The 24,858-nt window shown below is 37.3% G+C and overlaps 3 protein-coding genes across 4 annotated transcripts; all 3 read left to right on the forward strand.

Annotated features, from left to right (window-relative positions):
• Positions 1-3,140: 3,140 nt before the first annotated feature.
• Positions 3,141-5,338, forward strand: LOC130591885 (uncharacterized). Its single transcript, XM_057395834.1, has 4 exons — positions 3,141-4,507; positions 4,608-4,928; positions 5,012-5,111; positions 5,198-5,338. The coding sequence occupies exons 1-4, from the start codon at positions 3,141-3,143 to the stop codon at positions 5,336-5,338; spliced, it is 1,929 nt and encodes a 642-aa protein (XP_057251817.1).
• An 8,232-nt stretch (positions 5,339-13,570) lies between these two features.
• Positions 13,571-17,386, forward strand: LOC104908467 (BTB/POZ domain-containing protein At3g03510). Of its 2 annotated transcripts, XM_019247054.3 has the most exons (4): positions 13,571-14,268; positions 14,713-14,870; positions 14,984-15,053; positions 15,663-17,386. In XM_019247054.3, exons 2-4 carry the CDS (start codon positions 14,803-14,805, stop codon positions 17,232-17,234), a joined length of 1,710 nt encoding a protein of 569 aa, XP_019102599.2. In that variant the 5' UTR covers positions 13,571-14,268; positions 14,713-14,802; the 3' UTR covers positions 17,235-17,386. The 2 variants fall into 2 exon arrangements, with proteins under 2 accessions (XP_019102599.2, XP_048503485.1); XM_048647528.2 differs by lacking the exon at positions 13,571-14,268 and having other exon boundaries at positions 14,339-14,870.
• Positions 17,387-23,608: 6,222 nt separating this feature from the next.
• On the forward strand, positions 23,609-24,403 carry LOC104908475 (uncharacterized). The gene has a single exon (XM_010697594.3). It carries the CDS (start codon positions 23,609-23,611, stop codon positions 24,401-24,403), a length of 795 nt encoding a protein of 264 aa, XP_010695896.3.
• The last annotated feature ends 455 nt before the right edge of the window (positions 24,404-24,858 follow it).

The following is a 24,858-nucleotide window of genomic DNA, read 5'->3' on the forward strand; positions in this document are numbered from 1 at the left end:
TTTCTCTTGCTCATCTTCTTCAGCAGCCTGGTAAGATACTCCATAGCCAAGACAAAGATCAATGATGAGGAGATAGGATCCCCCTGTCTGATAACCCTCTTCCCTTTAAAAAAGCCACTAATATCCCCATTAACACTCCCTGAATATGTTGGAGTAGTGATGCATATCATCAACCAGCCCACATTTAAACCATACATCAGTTCTTTAATAAAGCTCCAGCTTAGAGAATCATAAGCTTTTCGCAGATCAACTTTGATAGTGCATCTAGCAAGAGCTCTTTTCTCTTATACATTTTCAGCATATCTTGGCAAATTAAGATGTTGTGCATAATAATTATATCTTCTACAAAAGCACTTTGTACAGGGTCAACTATCTGGCCAAGTACTCACTTTAATCTTTCACAAAGCATCTTAGATATAACTTTGTACAAGACATTGCAAGATGTAATGGGGCCGAACTGAGTCACATCACACTACAAGAATCCGTCTTATTACCTACCAAAATTATCTACCGCATTTCAATCAGTAGGTAATTATTATTATAGCTACTGCTCCGTGAAATTACCTACTGCTTTGACATCATAGTAATTTAGCTACTGATCAATTTAACACCTACTGTTTTTAAAAATCGTAGGTTAATTACCTACCATCTTATTTAACACCTACCGTTTTAAAAAATAGTAGCTATTTACCTACCACTTATCTCCTTATACTACTATTTTGCAGTTGGTATACAATTAAAGAATTATCTCTATATAAAAAGAAAATACCAACTAATTTTATAACAATACCTACCGTTTAGTGGTAGGTCATTATTATAGTAGGTATTCCAATTACCCATTAGAACCCTACCAAGTAACGCCAATTGAAGCTGCCAAATAACGTGGTCCTCCACCTTCACCCAATTAACGCCAATTGAAGCTGCCACCGCAAATTGTTGCTGCTGTCGTCGGAAATCGTCGCTTGACCGCCTTTGCTGGCGCCGAATCGCCACCGCAAATTGTTGCTGCTGTCGCCGGAATTGTTGCTGCTGTCGCCGCGAATTGTTGCTGCTGTCGCCGCGAATTGTTGTTGCTGTCGCGTCGCCACGATGTTGCTGCTGTCGCCGGAATTGTTGCTGCTGTCGCCTTTGCTGCCGAAATTGTTGTCGCCTTACCGCCTTTGCTGCCGGAAATCGATATGTTGTTGAATGCTCTCATGGTAACTTGTTTCTCCATCCTTTTGTTGTTGTGGAATCATTTTCATGGTAACTTGTTTTTGCCATATAATAATTCGCGGAATTTGACTATTCTCCATCAAATGACTATTCTCCATTTGAAAAGAAGAGGCATTCACAGTGATTCACTACCTCACTAGAACTTTTATTGTATAAAGTGTTATCAAATGACTATTCTCCATCCTTATGTTGTTGTTGTGGAATCATTTTCATGGCAACATAATTTTTCTCCATCCTTATGTTGTTATTGTGGAATCATTTTCATGGCAAAGGGGTTTGAATTATGATGCCGACCGTTGCTGCCACTGTTGGTTGATTTCGCTTCCTTCAATCAATTCATCCTCACTATTCTGATTTTAGGTAATTTAATTGTTTTTTTTTCTTTGCTTCAAATTATATTTTAGCCTTTGCTATAATTAAATTGTACTTGTTAAGATAATAAGATGTAATTGTGATTGGGGATTAGTGACTGTGGAATTATATTTATATGTTGTTACTGTAAATTATGTTGAATGAATTTTGCACTTTCCTGTATAGTATAAGTGCTATGTAGAAGCCAAGTGACATTATAAAAATGTAGCATTATATTGTTGTGGTTTTCTAAAGTAGCATATATATGTACCTTCTAAAAATCTAGTGATAAAAAACCCATAGAAGTTGACTTTACATGGAAAGAAAAGATATTAATTAAGGGGTCCAATACAATCATTAAATTGGTAAGTTCACGATGCATTGAAGGTAACAAAAATACACTGTATAATTTTATAATAGGTTGTGTATAATATACCCACATAAAATTCTTTCTTAGGACGCCTAATTAAAATATTTCATACTAGCACTTCCATTAGTTTTTTTAAACTACTTTGTATTGTTGATTGTTACCTTTTTTATATATAATCTCATTAAAAGTGGCATGTGATTTAGGTGTGTGTTTTCTTATTGCATCATATGTACTAGTATGAGCTTAAAATGAGAAAATGTTATTTTTTATGCACACAATTTCCTACTTCATTATTAGTGATTATTATAAGATATAACACTTTTTCTCGGTAGACTTGTAGAGTTATAACAATGAAACGCGTAGAGCGCGGTTGGATGTACAATAGAGTTGATGGAGGGTTACTTAGGACCGAATTTGTCAACAGGGTCCAAGAGTTTATTGAGTTTGCTACACAACATCAAGTACAGAAGGACTCCAACCAGATTAGATGCCCATGCCAGAAGTGCAATAATAGACGCTTTCTAGATGTTGAGACAGTTAGAGAGCACTTATACAGGAGAGGCTTTTGTCATTCGTACTTTGAGTGGATTTGTCACGGGGAAAACAATCTCTCAACCACTTGTAGAGCAATCCAATCCTTACCAGGATATGATCGTTGATGCATTTGGATCGCTTCATGAAAATCTAAATCACAATGCAGGAGATGAAGTTGAAGAAGAACCAAATGAGAAGCGAAGAAGTTTTTTGATTTACTTAAGGCCTCGAAAGATCCATTGTATCATGGGAGCAACATGTCCGTTTTAGAGATGGCTGCAAGGATAACAGCTTTGAAATGTGAATACAATTTACCACATAGGTGTGTTGATGCGTTCGCTTCCTTAGTGAATGAGGCTATTCCAAATAATAGCCTAATGAGTAGAACTTTTTATGATACAAAAAAAGTTCTTAAAGGTTTGCAACTTCCTCATGAGAAAATACACACGTGCCCTAATGGTTGCATGCTATTTTGGAAGAACGATGCACACTTAGAACAATGCAAAGTGTGTGGTAGTGATCGATATAAAAAGACCTCTAGAGGAAAGCTCATTCCAGTCAAAGTTCTAACATATTTCCCAATCACTCCAAGATTGCAAAGGTTGTATGCCACAAATAATATTGCAAAGGAAATGACTTGGCACCATAAAAATCCAAGGGCTAAGGCACCATGGCACACCCAAGTGATGGGGATGCTTGGAAGCATTTTGATGATACTTACCCCGATTTCGCCTCCGAACCTCGAAATGTTCGCCTTGGATTGTGCACGGATGGGTTTACACCATATGGAAAATTTGGAGGAAAATATTCATGTTGGCCAGTAATTCTTACTCCATACAACTTACCTCCATCAATGTGCATGAAAAAACCGTTTATGTTCCTTTCTTTGATTGTCCCTGGTCCCAAAAATCCTAAAGGGAACATAGACGTGTACATGCAACCATTAGTTGAAGAGTTGAAACAATTGTGGGAATATGGTGCATCGACTTATGACATTTCAAAGAAACAGAATTTTAATTTACGTGCTGCTCTTATGTGGACAATAAGCGATTTTCCAGCATATGGCATGTTATCAGGATGGGTAACTGCAGGGGAAAAAGCATGTCCTTATTGCATGGATAAGAGTAAGGCATTTTGGCTTCAAAATGGAGGTAAAGTGACATGGTTTGATTGTCATCGTCAATACCTTCCACAAAACCATCCTTTTCGAAAGAACAAAAAAGCTTTTCGAAAGAATATGGTTGAAAAAGATGACCCTCCTCCAAATCTTTGTGGGGAGGATGTATGGAAATGCGTGTCAATGCTACCTAAGACCACTGATGGTCCCGAGGCCCTTAAGAGGTTGAAAAAGGAGAAAATGGGGTGGTTCAAGCAAAGTATATTTTGGGAACTTCCTTATTGGAAGGATTTGTTGATTCGACACAACTTAGATGTCATGCACATTGAAAAAAATTTCTTCGATCAGCTCATAAACATAATAATGGATGTGAAGGGACAAAGTTCAGATTCTATTAGTGCAAGGAAAGATATAACCCTTTATTGTAAACGGCAAGAACAAGAGCTCACTAAGGATGCAAGTGGAAATCCAAGCATGCCAAAAGCACCTTATGCATTAGATAAAGCTCAAAGAAAAGTTTTATGTGAATGGGTTCGTAACTTAAAGTTCCCAGATGGATTTGCCTCGGATTTGAGTAGATGTGTTGATCTCCAATCATGTAAGCTTTCTGGAATGAAAAGTCATGATTGTCATGTGTTTATGGAAAGGTTACTACCTGTGGCTTTAAAAGAGTTGCTCCCCGTACATGTCTGGAATGTGGTGGTGGAAATTAGCCAATTTTTCCGAGATTTAAGTTCTTACACAATTCAATTCGAGGACATGGTTCGTTTAGAAAAGAACATTCCAGAAATCCTTTGCAAATTGGAAAAGATTTTCCCGCCAGCATTTTTCAACTCCATGGAACATCTACCAATTTATTTGCCTTATGAAGCAAAAATTGGAGGACCAGTTCAGTATAGATGGATGTATCCGTTTGAAAGGTACTACATTGAAATGATTAATAATATATAATTTTTTCAATTTATAATTTAGTGTGTTATTTAATATAACACAAATTAATTAGAACTTCATTGCATGTAGGTTTCTTAATCACTTGAAACGTAAGGTTGGTAACAAGGCACGTGTGGAGGGTTCCATATGCAATGCTTACCTAACAGAAGAAATTGCAAACTTTTGTAGCAATTATTTCCAACCAGAAGTGGACACAAAATCCAGAGATTTGGGAAGGAATGTTACTTCTACCGTAGAAAATGAAAGTGATCAAGATATACCTGAAATCTTTAGGGATGACGGAGGTCGTGCATCGACTGAGGGTCGATCACGATTTCTTCAAGATATGGAGTATGAACGTGCACATCTTTATGTCTTAGCAAACACTGGAATGCTAGATGACTTTGAAAGGTAAACAAAAAATTCATTTGTAGTATAAAAATAAATAGTTTTTTACTACATTTGAAGCTTATGTTTTCTTTCACTTGTTATAGGAAGTTTGAGGAACACATTGTCCAAACACAACCACACATTAAATTGGAAGATGTGTGGAACAAATGTGAAGGGCAATTCCCAAAATGGTTTAAAATTGATGTAAGCTAACGTTTATAAACCATATCTTAATAAAGTCTATTCATAATGAATAACAAATTAATTTCCATCGAATCCTATGAATGTAGGTCCTTCAATCAATGACAAATGATGATGTAGTACGAGCTCTTGCAATGGGGCCATCAAGACAAGTGAGGTCATGGAACCAATATTATGTGAATGGATACAACTTCAAACACAAGAAAGTGGACAACACAAGTCAACGATGAACTATGGAGTCTGTGTTCATAGCCATGAAGGGCTAGATTACTATGGTATTTTGGAAGATGTCATTGAATTAGTGTATGTGGGTAACCTTCAAGCATACAAGACTGTGTTGTTTAAGTGCAATTGGATGGCATCTGTGAATGGTACAAACATTCATCCACTATATAAACTCGTGGAGGTGAATCATGTTAGAAAGTACCCAAAGTACGACCCATTTGTGCTATCTTATCAGGCAAGTCAAGTGTATTTTGCACCATATCCAAGTTTGAAAAGAGATAGAGTTCAATGGTGGGCTATTTTTAAAACTAAAGCAAGGTCAGACATAGATGCTCCACTTGACCTTGATTTTTACCAAGAGGAAGTTGTTGAAGTTCGTCCAACCTTATGTACTCCTGATGAAGTGCCGGACTATGATGATCAAGAGGAAGATGATAATGAAGTCATACCCCAAAACGTACACACCGATGAGAACGGAGATAGTGAGCAGAGTTATGAAACCAATGATGACGATGATGATGGTGATGATCAGGATGATGTTAATGATGAAGAGGAAGATGAAGATTTTGATGACTTTGATGCAATTTAAAACTGTAATAGTAGTGTACCGAACTTACTGTTGTTTGCTTGTTTATTGTTTCTTTGTCATTGTGAAACTTTAATTAATACATTCAATTTTTTTACTCTAACACCTTTGGTTATGTTTGAATTCTGCTTTAGATGGCTCCTAATGCAGGTCGAGGAAGAAGTGCAGGTAGGGGTAGAAGTGGTGGTCGAGGTTGTGGGGATGGAGACATGATTCTATCCACGACGCAACAAACTTCCACTCATACATCATCTCTGGGAGAAGTTAGCAATGATGTTGCAGTGGAAAACGGTGGCGAGGATTCGAGCTCTGAAAAGTTGGAGTTAGATCCTAATCCATTATGGTAATATGTAATCTCTTTATATTAACATATTTTTTTCTTTTATACATGTTACTTACAAATTGATATGACCATTTTTGAAAAGGTTTGAGCACAACAAAGTTACAAGAGAAATTACAAATTGTATCCAAGCGTACTATGAAGAGCCTTGGAGGAATTGGAGTGAAGTTGACAAAGACACCAAAGATCAATGGTTTAGGCTATTCAAGGTTATACCAAAATCACATATATTTTAGTTTAACTCTATTTAATTTTGTTCTATACTAATCAATAAATTACATATATTGTAGCTCAAATTCACTTGGCGTTCAGAGTTGGCTGATGAAGTTCGAAGAGCTTTTGATCAAAAGGGGGCAAAAAGACTGAAGGGGTTGCACTATTGGCTAACTTCCTCAAAACCAAGGGAAAAGGGTGGGGTATGCCCTGCATGGATGCAGGTGAATGTACACAAACAAGTAATGGAGAGGCTTGAAGATCCAGAATTCAAGAAGAGATCGGAACAAGCGAAGAAAAACAAACTAAGTGGAGTGGAAAATGGAGTGATTCACCCTGGGCACATCCAAGGCTCGATCTCTACACATGAAATTGCAGAAACAATTGGTTAGTTTCTCTTTCAAAGTTAGTTTATATATATGTATTAGGCTTATGGTATGATTAAGCTAGTATGTTTAAAATCAATTATAATGACACTTTCTTACTTTTGTTATTATAAAGGCGAAACAGAAAGGTCTACTACCACTAGCTGCAGATGTGTATCTGACAACACATAGTAAGACAGTCGTCAACCTTGGGAAAGTACCTTGTAGTGCTAAGCCAAAAAAAATCATGGTAAGTAAATACAAATTCAATCTATCTTTTATGTTGATGGACAAATTGGAATATGTAAATGTATCTTCAATACCTTGCTTGAAATATATTGATAGACGAATTGGAGTGGATGGCGGATTGTTATCCATGTGTTATGTGTTGGTTGTTGAATTATTGATGTGTTGGATGATTGGAGGGTGGTCATGAGTTTATAATGCAGGTTGTCATATTTGGTTTTCTTCCATATACAAAGAAGACTCTGCCAAAATTTTTGTAAATTACTTAATATGTTGCAACTTAGTAACTTTATTTATGATCAATTGTAGGATGATTATGAAAAGAAGGTGGCTGAGTACAAAGAAAAAGGCATCAATAAAGATCCAAATGAGGTCTACTTGGAGGTGGTAGGTGGAAGAAAGAAAGGGTTGGTCCCTGGATTAGGATGTAGTGGTGATTTGTGGTTCAAAAAGTCTACTTCCCGCACAAATAGTTCTTCTACTATTGCTTACACACCATCACTTCTTTCTCAACTTTCAAGTCAATTACAACAATCTCAACAACAACTTGAACAATCTCAACAACAAGCCAATGAGCGGATGGTTGAACTTGAACGCAAACAAGCTGAGTATGAGAAGAAGTGTGAACAACTTGAGAATGAACGCTATAGCAGTAGAGGGAGCGCATTAAATCTCACCAAGAGAACCAAGAAGAAATGAGAAAATTTATGGAATATATTGAAGTCATGAAGAGACAAGTTCTAGAGAGTTCGAAAGGTTCAAAATTGTGTAAATCCAAGCATTCAACTCATTCTCGTGACAATGAAGATCCATCAAGTGGAGGTGCTCCTTGTGCTACTTAGTTCCATTATTATTCAAGAGTAAAGCGGTTCTAGAAGTTACATTTTGGACAACTTACTTTAGTAGCTCCCGTTTTGGACAACTTACATTAGTAGTCTATGCTACTTTGTCGATGGTTTTTGTAAGCTATGTTTTTACATGAATTTAAAATATAAGCACTATTTCCCCCCTTATTAGTTGGGTATGTAGTAGTTGATGGTTTTGGTTGTAAGTTAGTTAACTTTGTTAAACTTTATTATATATATCTATCTACCTATTATATATATTTAATATATATATATATATATATATTTATTTATATGAAAACTATTATTATAATTACTATTACTATTATTAACAGTTTTTTATTTATTTGCAATGTGCCAATAAAAAAATACGTGAAATGAATAATACCTACCGCTTATTGGTAGGTAATTGTAGCATGGTTCTGATTTTTAGTCTTCAATAAATGGTAGGTAAATTAGAAAAACGGTAGCTAATTACCTACCACTCTCACGGTAGGGAAATACCTACCGCTTATTTAGTAGGTAAATCACCTACTGATTAAGGTAGTAGGTATAATTCACCTACTGAAAATTCGGTAGGTAATTCGTATTTATCGGTAGCTAAAATTACCTACCGATTAATCAGTAGGTAACTGCGGAATACCTACCAAGCCTTTACATACCGACGTGTACCTACCGCTTAGCGGTAGGTAATTTGTTTACCTACCGTTTTGGATGAATTACCTACCGATTACTGCGGTAGGTAATAACACGGATTCTTGTAGTGAGATCAGTTGGTTGCTCAACTTTAGGTATCGGGCATAATATTGTTGTATTGAGTTGTTTAAGCAACCTACCAGTCTGGAAAAAATTCAGTATGGCTGTAGTGATTTCACTACCAATACAACTCCAAGCTTTCTTGAAAAAATGGCTTGTATACCCATCTGGCCCAGGCGCCTTATTATCATCAATGGCAAACAAGGCTCTCCTAACATCCTCTTCTGTAAAGTCACAACACAACACCCTCTGCTGATCACTAGAAATGACACTGGCCTCTTGAATTATTATCTTGCTAACATGCATAGTAGTAGCCTTTTCAGCACCCAAAAGCTCCGTATAAAATTCCAAAAAAGCTTCTTCAATTTCACCACTCTCTTCCTTCCACACCTCTGCCAGGTCTTTAATTCTGCTTACTTAATTCTAAAATCTTCTCTGCTTCAGACAAGAATGAAAGTAAGCAGTATTCGAATCCCCTTTTTTCAACCACTGCTGCTTCACCTTTTGTTGCAAAAAACTTTATCTAGCCATATTAAGAGCAAAATATTCATTTCGAGTTGCACTTTCTAGGCTGTGTAAATAAGCAACACTTGGATCACTATATACTTGTTGTTGGATAGCAATAAGTTTCTTGTAAGCCTCATCTACACAATTTTCAACATCTGCAAACCTCTCCTTGTTTAACTCCTTCAGCCCTTTCTTCTAACTTCTTGACTACTCTAAACATTGGAGCTCCTTGAATTCTCTCCTCCCACCCAACTTGTACTCCCTTCATAAATGATGCAGCTTCAGTCCACATATTGAAAAACCTAAATGGCTTAGGTTTACTCATAGCCCCTTTAGCTAACTTAATTAGACAAGGGAAATGATCTAAGATACTCCCAGGAAAGAAAATAGTTTCAGCATCTGGATAGTGTTCCATCCATGTTTCATTCACAACAGCTCTATCCACTAGGGAAAAAAAAAGAAAGGGCTGCGCTTTTATACTAGTGAAGGGCTGCGCTTTTCTACAAAAGTGAAGCCCTACATAACAGAAGGGCTGCGCTTTTGAAGAAAAGCGCAGCCCTTCACTTAGTAGGGGTGCGCTTTTAGAAAAAGCGCATCCCTTCTTACATTCAGAAGGGGTGCGCTTTTTCTACAAGCGCACCCCTACTAAGTGAAGGGCTGCACTTTTTAAAAAGGCGCAGCCCTTCTGACTAAGTAGGGCTGCGCTTTTTAGTCAAATGCCGCCCTTTAAATGAAGGGCTGCGTTTTTTGGGACAAGCGCAACCCTTCATGGGCTTTTTTTATTTTATTTTGAAAAGAAGTGCTAGGCCGCTAGGGTTTATTCTCATTCTCTCACACTTTCATTCTCTCTCTCCTCCCCCACATTCGTTGCCTCTCTCTCCTCCCTCACATTCGCTGCCTCTCTCTCCTCCCTTCACTCAAATTCTCCCTTTTCCTTCACTCAAATTCTCCCTTTTCCTCTCCTTCCTAAAATCCATCCTCAAAAAGTTGAGAAAATCGCCTGCGAAAAGATCAAACTCCGAAAATGAATCGACAAAATTAAAGCGCGAAAATTTCGTCATTCAATCCGACGAGTTCTTCGTTTTTGACATGCAAGAACACAAAGAGGAGAGAGAAACGAACTTAATTTTGTCTGCTAGATCTGGTTAATTTCGTCATTCATCTTCTAAGTTTCTTGTTTTCGAATCTGGTCTTAGTTTTTTGTTTAGGTTCATTTGTTTTTAATTTCGTCTTTTGTATCTGAATATATAATTTTTGATAAATATTCATCTGTCCAAATTTTTTCGTTTCTTAATCTCAATATTTCACGTGTCCAAGTTTTTTTTCTTCTAAAGCTTAGATCTGGTTTCGTTTCTTAATTTTTTTTCGTTTCTTAATTTCAATATTCACCTGTCCAAATTTCATAATTTTTGATAAATATTCGTTTTTTTTCTCGTTTTTGTTTGATAAATATTCATCTGTCCAAGTTTTTGTTCTTCTAAAGCTTAGATTTGGTTTCGTTTATATTCATCTGTTCGCCGCCGGTTCCACCGACGACGCGCGGCAAGTCTCCGGCCATCTCACTCTCCGGCGCGAATCTCCCATCTTTTTTAGCGAATTTCAGGCTCACAGTTATTTTATTTATTTTTTTGTGTTTTTTTTTATTTTTTTTTGTTAAGAATTAATACTACTAATATATTAAGGTTTCATTCTCTTTGTTAAGGACGACTTTTTGGTATTGTGATTTTGTTTTATTTGTATATCTGGCTTTATTAGTAGAAGTTTTTTTTACAAGTGTGAAAAGTAAGTAATAGATTGTCTCTTTTAATTTTTTTAGTTTGATAAACATATATGGACGAGCAGGTTACCACAATTCTTCGAACAATGCACTTCGAACAATGCACAAAGATGTGGAGTCAATTACTCAATAATGACTGACTCTGAAATGTTTCTATATACTTGCAATTTTTTTACTTATGTACTACTTATATGCTAATTAGATGTGAATTTGTATTTGTATATATAGAAACAAAGTTTGAGATGGAAGATGAAATATGTTGGATATCATATTCTTCGCAATATATATAATTTTATCAGTTTGGAATTGATTTTGTGTCAATTTGACATAAAAAAAATGCAAAAAAAAAATTATTATTATCTTTTTTTTAGGTCAAAAGGCTGCACTTTTAACAAAAAGCGCAGCCCTTCATGCTTAAAAGGGCTGCGCTTTTTAGGTAAAAGTGCAGCCCTTTTAAGCTTAAAGGGTTGTGCTTTTTAGGTAAAAGCATGCAGCCCTTCGTTGCGAAGGGCTGCGCTTCTAAAAGCGCAGCCCTACTTTAAAAGTGAAGGGTTGCTATTGAAAGGGCTGCTGTCAAAAAGCGCAGCCCTAAGGGCCTTTTTTAGCGCAGTCCTTCCTTATTTTTCCACTAGTGATCAATTCTATAAAAGACTCTATCACACCCCTCCTGTTTGTTAGTCCAGGTATAAAATGGTCAAACAGTTGTTTGCTCTTGAAGTTCACAATTCCTCAAACATTGTCTAAACTCCATAACTTCATCTAAAGTAATAGGGGATCTTATTCTTTCATTCAGTTGAAAAACATTGTTAAAATCTCCCTCCATCAACCAAGCATTAGTGACAACCTTGCATATTCTATGAAGATCCAGCCATAAAGGTATCCTCTCTTGTGCCTCATTAAACCCATACACCATTGTGACCCAACACTTCTTCCCCGTAGCCAAAATTTCCACACTACAATGAATGAATTGAGTAGAACACTCAATTATATTAACAGCAAATTTATTTGGCAACCAGATAACCCAAATCCTTCCTCCAGGATGAGAATTATAATTTGTGACAACACTCCACTTATTACCAACCCGACCAAACACCTTAGCAAAGCTACTACTTCTTATCCTAGTTTCAAGAAGGCCACATAATCCAATACCATGATGTTCAAGGAACCATCTCACATCAGGATGTTTCTGTGGACTATTAAGGCCCCTTGTATTCCAGAATCCAAAATTATCCATGTGAAGGGATAGTAGCCCCTACCACCTCTATTGTACAACTTGACACCCTCAAGAGCCCTCCTACATTATCACCAGTAAGTGTTCCTTCTTGCTGCACCACTTCTTTCCTAGCTGTATTTCCTCCAATTACAGACTCAACATTTGCACCAGTTACCTCCTCTCTAGCTTCCTCTAAAATTGTGGCAAGAGTAGACCTACCCTTCTTCTGGTTGGCATACTGCTCTGACTCCTTCTGATTGCCAGTAGAACTAGCAGCATTACCAGCCTATACCTTAGGCACCCAGTACTATTGTCTAGGCTTGATCTTCATCTTTGCAACCTCATACCTCTTTTGCTTGCACTCAACATCAGTATGACCAATACCCTTGCGATCGGAGCAAAATATTGGCTTACATTCATAATGAACTTTCTATTGCATCATCACTCCTTGTTCATTCATGAAAGATATGGAATCAGAGAACTCCTGGTTAACACTCACCTCCACAAGTATTCTAGCATATGCCAGAATATCCTTTTGAGCAGTTGCACGATCAGTGCAAATAGGCTTCCCTATTAATCCAACCAATTTATTCAATGAATTCTTGCCCCAATACTTCAATTGCAAGTAAGGTAATCGTATCCAAGTAGGAACTTGCTTCACATCAATATTTTGCAAATCAAAATCAGGGGTCCAGTTCATCACAATTACTGGCTTCCGGTCATATAGTATTGGACCACCCTCCACCGCCTTCTGCTTACACTCCACTATTCGAAATCTAACTACAAACACTCCATTATCCATCATAGCAACCTTTTCCACCCCAAATTTACCCCACATCCTCGCAATAAATCCATCAATGATACGATACGGAGGTTTAACACTAAGGATATAACATATAACAGCAGAGTTCCAGTATTCTATCTCCGGATTCGCATCATCTAAAGATATCTGAACTATTCGTTCTACTTCAATAACCACATCTTGTTCAGGACATTCTAGGTTCAAACCTTCTTTATTCAGATTAGCAAATAGTGAGGTCCAAGCATTCGACGTACCTGGATTACTATTCAATTGTTGCATCAGAGATGAGGTGATGGATTCACAATGGATTGTCCAGTTGGTCTCATTGGAGTTCTTACAGAAGCAATCCAGTTCTCCAGATTACTTCTCGCAGCTTCAAAATTCGCCTTATCCTGATTGGACAGATTCATATCAATTGAACAATGCGAATGAACATCATCTTCATTCGATGTCCAACTCAACACTGGCAATTCATTCATTTCATTGACATTACGCATTCTCTTCGCATCTCCAGTTTGTGGAATTCATAATATCTTACTTTTTTGGTGCTGTGAAAGAGATGTTTTAGCTTTATTTCCTATCTTCTTTACATTATTTTCTTTTTTCGAACCTTTTGCCTTTGTTTCAGCTATTGCCGAGCTCAAATCAGAAAAAAGGGTTACTGTTTCATTGATATTCTAGATAGAGGAGAGAGTTTCTCTCTCTAACCCCATTTTCTTGTTTCTCTTTTTTAAACTCTTACTTTTATGATTAAAAGTTGGTTGAGATGGTAATTGTGTCATGTATAATAGCAAGAGGTCACGTGTTCAAATCTTGTTGCAAGCTAATTTAACAAAGTCATAGTGTATTGATGGTTAAACTCTTCATTTTCATTTTTAGGGTGATCCTTGTCTTGGGATCCTCCCTAGTTTGTTTTTCCGGCTAAAAAAAAAATTCTTTCAATCACCATAAATTTTAATTGAAATAAAAAAATCAATCAATATATATAATATTTCACAAATTTGGCGGAGTATATTTAAACAGTCCGTCTCTTGTCTACTGGGAGATCTCTAAAAAAAAAGTTAAAATAAGTTTTCAAGTTCCTAACAACAAATTCAAAGTTCAAACGGTAAGGCTGACCCAATAACCACCAGTCCTGATTCCTTGTTATAACAGATTTGGTTGCGCCTACTTTCTCTCGCCCACTAAACTCAAATTAACACCCGTCATCACTCATTCTCATCCTCTCCATATTATCTCTACTCTTTAGTTAAGCCTTTCCAACTATATCATCTCCATTGTTAAGGTGCGCTACTAGTTTATCATTTATATGTTGAATTGTTAATCACCTTGTGCAATTATTTTAATTTTATGGCTGCTTTTATCATTTCTAATTTACTCAAGAACAGTTGATGTTATTTAAGTGCCATCTTCTAATTAATATGGTGTACACCTTTCACCATGAATATCTTCAATATCTATGAAATCTTCTTTTCCATTACAAAAGCTATTGTCGCATTCTTTTGTTAAGAAAAAAGGTAGTACTAATAACTAATATATGTTTCTAACAAGGCTAAATTTTTATTTTACACTTCTTGATCAGAAAAAAATAAAAAAAATGAGAAGCAATTGTAAATGGGAATAGTTATTGATTAGCATGATCAATGCACCTGAATATTAATTAATCTAATAAGTCTTTGAGATGTATCAAATTTAAAAAAATTATTTATTCACGTTTGTTCTTTTGCAGATCACCACTCCCGGATAACCCCATTACTGACCGACACCTCTTGGGTCCGCTACCATTTCACAACCGAAACACCTATATAACTAAAAGTTCATGAATTTGCATAGCCAAAGGGCAAACTGCAAGATGGTTCTACCTAGAACGCAAGAATCATCATTTTGGTAATGTATAGATAATTTATTTTTCTTATTTCCAAATCCACAATGTATGTTTTATCTACTATAGCGTCGAATTAAGCAACTCTTTTTTTACCTTATGTTTGCCCATATTTCAGGTGTTCAAAACATACAAATTCATCAAATAACCTACAATTATTATGCAATGCATCCATCAAATTTGACAAAGTAAGCATTCTTCTACCACCTTCTTCAAAATTTTCACCATTACTTCTGTTGTTTTTGTTTGTTCTATCCTTAATTTTTACATTCTTTTCAATGAAGGCCTTTGACTATTGAGTTGGTACTTGTCAGGAAAAATTATGATAATTTGATATTTTGAAGAAAAAGATTGAAATAATTCAATTAAGATCTACATGAAGATGTCATCCTTATGTATATATATGGAAGAAATGCAGTTGAAAGTTCACCAGTCTAAACACTTCAATACTATAAGTCTATAATGGGTAGAACAAAAAGAAAAAAAGGCAAACTGACATAAACTAATACTACCTCCCTCCTAATAGACTTATCATTTACTTTTTGCACAATTCCCGAGACACATATTTAATTGACCGTTCATATCTTCAATTATGTATTAGGTAATGAATATACACATTCTGACAAATATGACAAGATCACACGTGCTTGAGTTTATTATTATATATTTAAAAAAATTAGGTTTAAAGTTTACAAGTTTAACTTCGTAAAACAAACGAGAAGTGTATTAAGAGACGAAGGCAGTGATATGTTACTCGTTTTGACTCATTTTTTTGTTCCATTGTGGATCATCTTCAGGGACTGCTAGCTAAAAGATCGGCCATCATAGCTTCCTTGCTTGAAGAAAACCCTGATGAAGACGTCTATGCCTTCCTCAAAGAAATACCATCAGAACACGAAACCTTAGAACTCATAGCAAGATTTTGCCACAACTTCGATGTCAAGATGACGTCGGACAACATTATATCCCTCATCTGCGTCTCAAACCATCTCAAGATGACCGAATTTCACAGTCCTAACAACTTACTGAACAATGCCATCGCTTTCTTGCAACAAAATATCCTCCCTAGTTGGGACCAAATCATAAGATCTCTTCGAGCATTACATGGGCCAACATTCGAGCAGGCCGTGAAAAATGGGCTTTTTAATATCTGCATAGAAGCTCTTACGGAACATGTAGTATCCGACCCAACTCGTCTGGCCCAGCCCATCATGGTTGAGTATGCCAATAATAGCAACAGGCCAATGATTGATAATAGTAATGTGACAAGGAGAAAGCTTTTTGCTGAAGCTGATCATTCAGAAACTTCATTATGTTTTGAATCACCATCAGAAGACCTAACTTCATTGCCACTGAGAATGTATGAATCAATCATTGAAGCAATGTCAGTACAGAAGGTCCGACAAGAGAACATCGCCGGATCCCTTTACCGGTGCCTAAAGCGAAACGAAGCTAACAGAGAAGCAATTGAAATGGTTGAGAGACTGTTGCCAGATAATACTTACACCAGCAAGAATACTAAATACTCACTTTACCCCAATACAATCTTGTTGGATATGTATGCCTCGGCAGTTTCTGTAGAGGCGAGTTCGGAATGCCTAGCTTCCTTGGAAAATCGAATAGGCAAGGACTTATATCGCATCACAATAGAGGATCTCCTTGCCTTAGACCTCGATGTTGAGAGCATAAGGCGGATTTTAAAGGGTTATTATGGCAATTTCACCGACCATGACTCATCAGGATTAGTAGCAGTGGCGGAGCTCATGGAGGAGTACTTGTTGAATGTAGCGAAAACGAGGGAAATAGACGTGATGAGCTTCATTGAGATAACGGAGATGACAAGTTCAGCCTCGAATCTAGGGAATTACCGTTGCTCAGATGGGATTTACAATGCCGTGGTTGCTTACTTGGAGAAACATAAGGAGTTAAGTGAGTCAGCAAAAGAGGAAATTTGTAGGGTGTTGGATTTTCAGTTGATGTCACCAGAGGCTTGTAAGCACGCTGCCACGAATCGAGTGTTACCGTTAAGAGTGGTGGTGCAAGTACTATTTGAGTCTCAGCTGCAGTTAAGAGATAACATTAGCAAAGCCGTGTGCGAGTATCGTAGTAATAGTAATGTAGGAGATGAAGGGAGGCGAGCGGACGAAGAGATCAAAGTAGTGGAAGATGAGGAGTGGGAAAATGATGAAAGGGAGGAGATTAAAGAGTGTCATGAAAAGAATTGTTGTGAGAAGAAGGGGAAGAAGAAGGTGAGTTTATGGAAGGGAATGAAGAGAAAGTTTGGGTGTATGGGAAGTAGTGATTATGAGACTTTGCATGGTTGTAATTGCCAAACTACAAAGAAGAACAAGAAGAAGAAGGGAGTCTAATTAGTGCTAATTTTGGTTTAGTTTTGTTTGATTACTTGGTAAAAAAACGGGCTTTTTAGGCACTTTCTGAATTGGACTTGTTGCTGGACTAAAATGCCAAGTTCATGTATTGAATCAGTGATTATTAGCTGAGTTATAGTTAATTTTATTTACTTTCTATGGTACATTCTAGCTGAAATTCTGCTCACCAATACTAGTTCCCACATCATCTATTCATCTCAACGATCTTGAGGGATTTTTTTTTTCAGCACTGATAGTTAAGGAAGGAGATCACGAACGTCTTATAAACTGGAGAAGACAAGTAATATTATCATTAAAAAAAATTCATAGCTTTTTAACCTAGTACAGTACATAGTCCTTTCTTTTAAATGAAGGATAATGAACAATATACTATATACAAATGTTAGAATATCGTTCTGGTTTATTTGAGATTAGATAAGTTTATTAAATTTGTATGGGTATGACCCAAGTTTTCTACCGGACATTAATTGATGGCCGGGAGCAAACCAAGATGACGTGGGCTCACAAAAGGGGAGACATCATTTTTCACCTTCGGGCCGAGACTTCCGTCACGGTCACAGAAAGCGACAAAGCAATGGGAATCTTCCCTCTAACAGATTAATCACAACAGTACAAGTGTCACAAGATTACACGCTCTGTCAGGTGAATACACTACTACATTAAAAGGCAAAGGCAACACATGGAAACCGTTGCAATAGGCCCAAAAGTCGTTGCAGTAGACCTATTGCAACGGTTTTGAACCGTCGCATTTGCTGGCGTTGCAATAGGCCTAATGCAACGACTTTTAGGACCTATTGCAACGACTTGATGAATCGTTGCTCTAGCACAATATTTTATGCAACGGTTGTGTGAGTCATTTGTTTCATGTACATTATGGAACAATTAGGCTATTGCAACGCCCATTAGCAAGAGATATTGCAGCACCTATTATTCCAAACCATTGCAACACCTAATACTCCAAGCTATTGTACCACCTATAATAATATATATATTTGTGACAAAGACTAAAAGTTACTTCAAAAGCTCAAAATAGTTGTCATTTTCGTTTTGAATTTCTAAAAGTAATGAATTTATAAGAGTACTACATGACTAAATTCTTATTAATACAAACTAAATGTTTTAAATCAAACCAAACTAAACAATTTTTTACAATACCACAAGATATTTCTAGCATATACATTCCTAAATTCCTTTTAAATAGTGCCTACAAGCACCATATTGCAATATATTGCTAGCTAGATCCGGCCACCAATATCATATATAGCTAGTGAGACATCTATGCTTGATCTCCTCCATCGCTTCATTGTTGACCTAATAATTCAAACAATGTAATTAAATAGTTAGAAAACACTAAATTTAGCCATTAAAATCGAAAATGGAGTGTACATAACAATAAAAAGTAACGGAGTAAGAGTGCAGTTATATAGAAGAAACTAGAGGAAAATAGATTAAGGTGAGTCAAAATCGAGTCCATTATAATGGTAATTATATTAACAATAAAGATAGGAAGACGGACAACTTTATAGGACCGAAAGCAAGAAATTCAATAGAGTCCATCAAGCCATGTCTGCACATGATGTATATTATTTTCAAGAAGTAGTAGTAGGCTGACAGTACACAAGTATCATGATCATAAATTTGGAAATTCTACAACAAATTACAATGTCTAAGCAAAGCATCCTAGCACACGCATGATTACAAAGTGAAATATCAAAAAGCATGAATCCAAAGATAAGCTTCAAAGTATCACGATTTAGCTAAAGTTGATTTAGGAAACTCAAGATGGATCATGCAGCCCAAAAAAAAAAATAGAACACTATGCACGATTACTTGTTCCACTAATATTTGTTCCAAATTAGTTTCAAACCACCTAACGTTTGTTAACCTACCATCATTAGTAGGGGTATTTTAGACCCAAACACAAACCTCATGGGTATTTGAGGAATTTCCTAAATGTGGGGGGTAATTTGGGAATTACGCCAAAGCTTAGGTACTTGAGGAAATTTCCCAAAAATAATTGCAGAACATACAAAATTGGGATCGAAAATATGGCTTTGATTATATACCTACCAAAAGATAATGCACCCTACTGAAGTACTAGCCTGGGTAAATTACTGGAAGAACATATGGCTGCTAAGAGACAGACCCCGGCCTAGTTAAAAAACACGCAAGAGACACAATAGTAAAGCAAAAATGGTGGGCGAACAGCTGGAGTACACATTCGAGTGACAAGGAGATGCAACACACGCTCATTGTAGATGGAGCATGGAAACATAGCAGAGAAAATTGAGGTATAATGAAGGCTGCATATGGGCTATGGATGAGTTTTGATGGAGAAGAACAACAAGAAAAAACAAGGTCAAAGTAGAATCCATTCAGTATCAGTGATATAGGCTGAATCCTATGCTTTACTTCATGGTGTCAAAGGGAAATCCACAACAAAGCCACTGAACTTGAAGTATGGATAGATTTAAGGGGGTTACTAGAAAGCTACCAAAAGCCCACCCCTTCGCCTACTGAAATAATAAAATTTTACTATCATTTGTTGCCTAACTTTACTGATTTTCTAGCTAAGAATTTATAGTCCTTAGCAGAATTATTCATGTTCCTAGATAAAGGTCAAAAGTGCTCACATCCTAGCTACTACAAGGAAAGAGTTGGTGTAGTATGTTTACTATAATTCTATCAAAAAAGAAAACTTGGAAATTGGGTTATTCTTTCAAGAATGAATTGAGTTTTTTTTTTTTTTTGTGGGAGTGAGCAGCTATAATAATAAGCTATGTTTCTATTTCACTCACTCTCTCTCTCTCTCTCTCTCTTTCTATCTCTCTCCATCACTGCACGTTTGCACATGATATAGATCGTTATTTGGATCACAAAGAGAGCACTCCAGTACCTCCCATATGTTAGTACCCTTGTTTTCTTATACATAAGTTGCAGACCAATAAAATAAGTAGTGTCATTGTTATAGACTTATAGTTATACATATCCTACAATGCAGAGCTTGCAAAAGAATATGTAGTCTAGAGATCCCATTGGAATTCATAATGACAACAGATTTGTATGGAATTCATATTTTACTGAAGTTATTCATACCAGATGCAAAAATAATATCTGGACTGTTGCATTGGTTCATGGGCATTTCAAGAAAGTACATACTCTTACTTCCTCCAGGATTTTCTCCACGTTGGTTAAAAGAAAATGCTGATGTTTCATGGGAACTGATATACTAAGGCTAATGTTGAGGATCATGGTAGTTGGTTGGGTCATTTCATTTTCGCCAGTCTTTGGATATTCAGATGTGAAGTTGTCTGCTTAATTCAAACTTCAAGCATAGTTGATAAGAGAAGGGACTCCTTTTATGTGGTACTAATGAGAAACTTCTGCTTTTCTAAATATATAACTTTGGGATGTTTGTGACTATGGAGTAGAATTTATAGATACATACAAGTATATAAATTTTAGGATGCGAGCCTAAAACAGTAGAGAAGCTTATACTTAAATTTCTCAAGATACCTTAACTTACAATTAGGTATGTTAAGGTGAAGGGTATGATGAAGGTCTTGTAAATTTTGAGGGGTTGGGATAGTATTTGAATGTATATCTGCTTCTATCTTGGAGAAGTTCATATTTGATTTTGAAAGTTCATCCATGTTTAGATTCATATGTATATATACAACTGATTATAATATGAATATTTCTTGATAGATGAGGGTGTCAATTTTTTTGGATGTGATTCTAGCACCCTTTTTTGCTACTCTCTTACAATAACTAACATTGTTTGGACACCAAGAGTGGAGAATAAGGTGATGAAGACATACTTAGAAGGTGAGGGCATATAATAAAATCTCAGAGACAACACATAATTTCATACAGAAGGTTGCCAACACAACTCTTTTATAATGCAGACTACACAAAGCAGATAAACAGTGTAAAGAAATTACAATAATCAATCCATGGACACTGATTTCATTAATTGTTGTAATCCTGGAGAAAAGCACAAGATTAATGTGCTCTCTTCTTATTCTATGTATCAACTACTTTCTTTCAATTGAAAATTGCATCATTTTCAAACAATGAAACAATGGGGGGATTAAAATATATAGGTGCAACTAGCACTCTATACCTTTGGCTAAACTAACTGAATAAATATACCAACTTGGTATATGATTGTATCTACAAGCCTACAAGGATATTGACTGGTAGTGTACAATCTATAGCCAAAAAAAATCTACAGTTCTTAGCCTTGGGGGGATTAGGAAAACAGAGAGGCTTTTTTGTGCATGTTAGCCGTTAGGCTCTAGAACATGTGTGCTTATTGAGATAACAAAGCATTGGAATTCAGCATTCATGATGTTAGATTTAGTCCATCTTATCATGATGCTATCCCTTGATAGACAATATGAGAATGACATCCGCCCTTCTTCAAACCCCAAATAACAGGAACTAAAAAATATATAAAGGCTCAGTATATTAGATTTTTTTAAAAAAGTTTAGCATCAAATATAACTGTTTATGTGTGCTTTGAAGATAACCACGAATTAGGATAATAGATTACTCGATCACCATATCAGAATTTTAAAATTAAAGATTCTGAAATTGTTTTGTGGAAACTGAATTGAAATTCAAGAGTTCATATAATACATGGTGAAACTAAAGAAACTCATTAAAAATAATGGCAACTCAAGTGAAATTCACATATTTGAACAATTTACCTTGTTAAATTTGCTACTAATCACAATCTAGCCTTCTTCGTCGCTGCTAATCACAATTCACTCTTCTCCGTCGCTGCTAATCACAAAAATTCACTCCTATCGCAACAATGCGCTGATAATCATTCAGGATTTCATGAGGTTGAATTTGCAGCTTGTGCAGGGAATTCCAATAGTATTTCAGGGATTCGAACTTTGATTTTGTGGGTTACACTTTAATGGGGAAAAAGATGACAAGGTGATCGATTGAAAGGAGGTTAGGGCACGACTAGGAGGAGCGATAGAGCTGCTGCGTAAAAAACCGACTTAAGGGTTTGAAATTTAGTGAAAAAATACAAGGGAAAAACTAATGCTTTGATGGCCTTAAAGGCACGCACAATTCATTAAATCATGATATCGTTGCCATAGGTTGTCCTTATCTGATGAAGAATAGAGAATTGAGGTAGCTATTGCAACGACAACATATTGTCGTTGCCACAGATTGTTCTAACAGAACAAGGAATATAACTTGAGGTACTTATTGCAACGACATATTCATTACCGTTGTCATAGATCAAACTAGCGCAACGATCTTACATTAGTCGTTGCCATAGCCCGTTATATTGATCTAAATTCTTCTGAGTCGTTGCACTAGACCCATCTATTGCAATGACATCCATTAGATCGTCGCATTAGCTATTTTAATGTTGTTGCCTTTGTTAGAAAATGTAGTAGTGATAGTACGCCTATAAATAGCCATCCAGTACTATTCCTGCAGGTACATTCTCTCATACTAAAAATAACCTATCTCTCTCTCTCTAAGCTCTCTCTCTCTAGAATTCTCTTAAGCATTTAGCTGACTTGAGCGTCGGAGGGGGTTTCCTCAAAACCCCCGAGGGTAGCTCACGTTTGTCATTGTTGCAGATCCCTCACGGACATCCATCTCTGTCGGACAACTCTCAAAGGTCCGCACCGTTTTCGATACCGAAACAACTGGCGCTAGAAGGAGGGGACCTCACCCTTTCTAAGGTATCAGTCATAGAAGACACAAACAATGCTACCCATGGTTAGCCTGAGTTTGAGCAAGGCCAGAATTCCTCGCAGCCAGTCATCACTGGGGCGTTGGGAAATCCACAGTTCCACTACCGGACACCGGGAAATGAGGACAAACCCAAACACCAACGTACCATTCAACTTGGCACAGCTAAGTCAATTCTCTCCCGAGCAATTGCAAACTGTGCATCATTTATCCAGATGCTGACAGGTAATCCTCAACAAAATGCTCCTCCCCAACCCTCTGGCGGTACCGTAAGCGACCACCGGCTATGGCTGGTAGGAACGCGGACGGACCCCGCTCGAAAAATGCAGTCCTTGGAAAAGAGGGACGGGAATGGAGAAGAAAATAGACCGATCTGATTATGAGGAGGAAGTTCGGAAACTGAGGAGATATACATTCTGAAGAGGAAACGCAGGGTCACTCCCGCCGTGAGTACAGTACCGTCGTGCTAGTAACTATTCGGCTGGGGGTCACCTCTTGATCAAGCCTAAGCTTTCCCCCTTCACTCCGGAGATATTAATCATCCTATGACACGAATCAAGATGCCGTCCTCCAAGTAGATGGCACATCAGATCTGATGACACGTCGCGGCCTACGAGGGACACATGTTCCTTTACACTCAAGTTGATGCCATATGGTGTAAAGTCTTTCCCTCAACTTTGACGGGAATAGCTCAGACATGGTTCAAAAGCCTCAAGCCAGGTAGTGTCTCTAGTTTTTCTCAGTTGTCATCCATGTTCAGTACGCACTTTGTAAGCAATAGGCGCCGTGAGCGCACCACTGGGGAATTGTTGTCGGTCAAACAAGGCGAAAATAAGAGCCTGAGGGACTATATCGGCCGCTTCAATGTCGAGGCAGTTTCAATACCTCGACTACAGCAAGATGTGGCCGTCTTGGCTCTGATGACGGGACTCAAGGAGGGATCACCCTTCCGAAATTATTTGGGTCGAAAATCGTACACATCTCTGGGTCCCGTCCTTGGCAAGGCCAATGACTCTATAAGAGGGGAAGAGTTTGACAAGGTTGTAGGCAACCGGGAGTCAGGAAAGAAGGATGATAAGCAGAAGAAGGAGAAAGCCCGTGAGGCTGATCGAGGCCGTGAGGAAAGAAAGCAGGAGTCAAACATGGTCAAAAGAGGAAATGACCGAGACAGGGAGAATGAAAGGTACGATCGCGATCGCAGAGATCGTAAAAAAAGTGGTCGGGAAGGAGGTGAACGCAAGGATAGGTTCGATGCATACACCCAACTCACCACTTCAAGAAGTCAAATTTTTCTGATGAATAAGGACAGTGATAAGTGGCAACGTCCGAGACAGATGTTCCATAAAAACCGTGACAAAAGTAAGTGGTGTGATTTCCATGGGGATCACGGCCACCTAACGGTGCGAAAGCAAGCCTGAAGGAATTCAGACATTATGTCAATTTCAATGCAAGTCTATCATGGAAGAGTCCGCCAGCAATGCCGGCAATGTCATTTACACTGGAGGATGCAAAGCATGTAGTGTACCCTCATGATGATCCGCTGGTAGTAACGCTGAAAATCTCAAACTGCCTGGTGCACAGAATTTTGGTGGATGGGGGAAGCTCCGCAAATATTCTGTACTTGTCAACATTTGAAAAGCTCATGCTGGGCCGCGAATACTTGAAGCCGGTCAGGTATCCCGTCATTGGATTCACGGGGGCATCAGTGGTGCCAGAAGGGTTAATTTCACTTCCAGTACGTATTGGGGAGGGTGAGTCAGCCAGAGATGTCATGACCGAGTTCCTAGTGGTGGATGGTCCGGGAGCATACAATGCAATCATTGGACGCCCATTCATTCATGACGTCCAATGTGTCGTCTCAACTTACCACTTG

This window comes from Beta vulgaris, chromosome 6, assembly GCF_026745355.1.
Source record: "Beta vulgaris subsp. vulgaris cultivar EL10 chromosome 6, EL10.2, whole genome shotgun sequence".
Classification (NCBI taxonomy): domain Eukaryota; kingdom Viridiplantae; phylum Streptophyta; class Magnoliopsida; order Caryophyllales; family Amaranthaceae; genus Beta; species Beta vulgaris.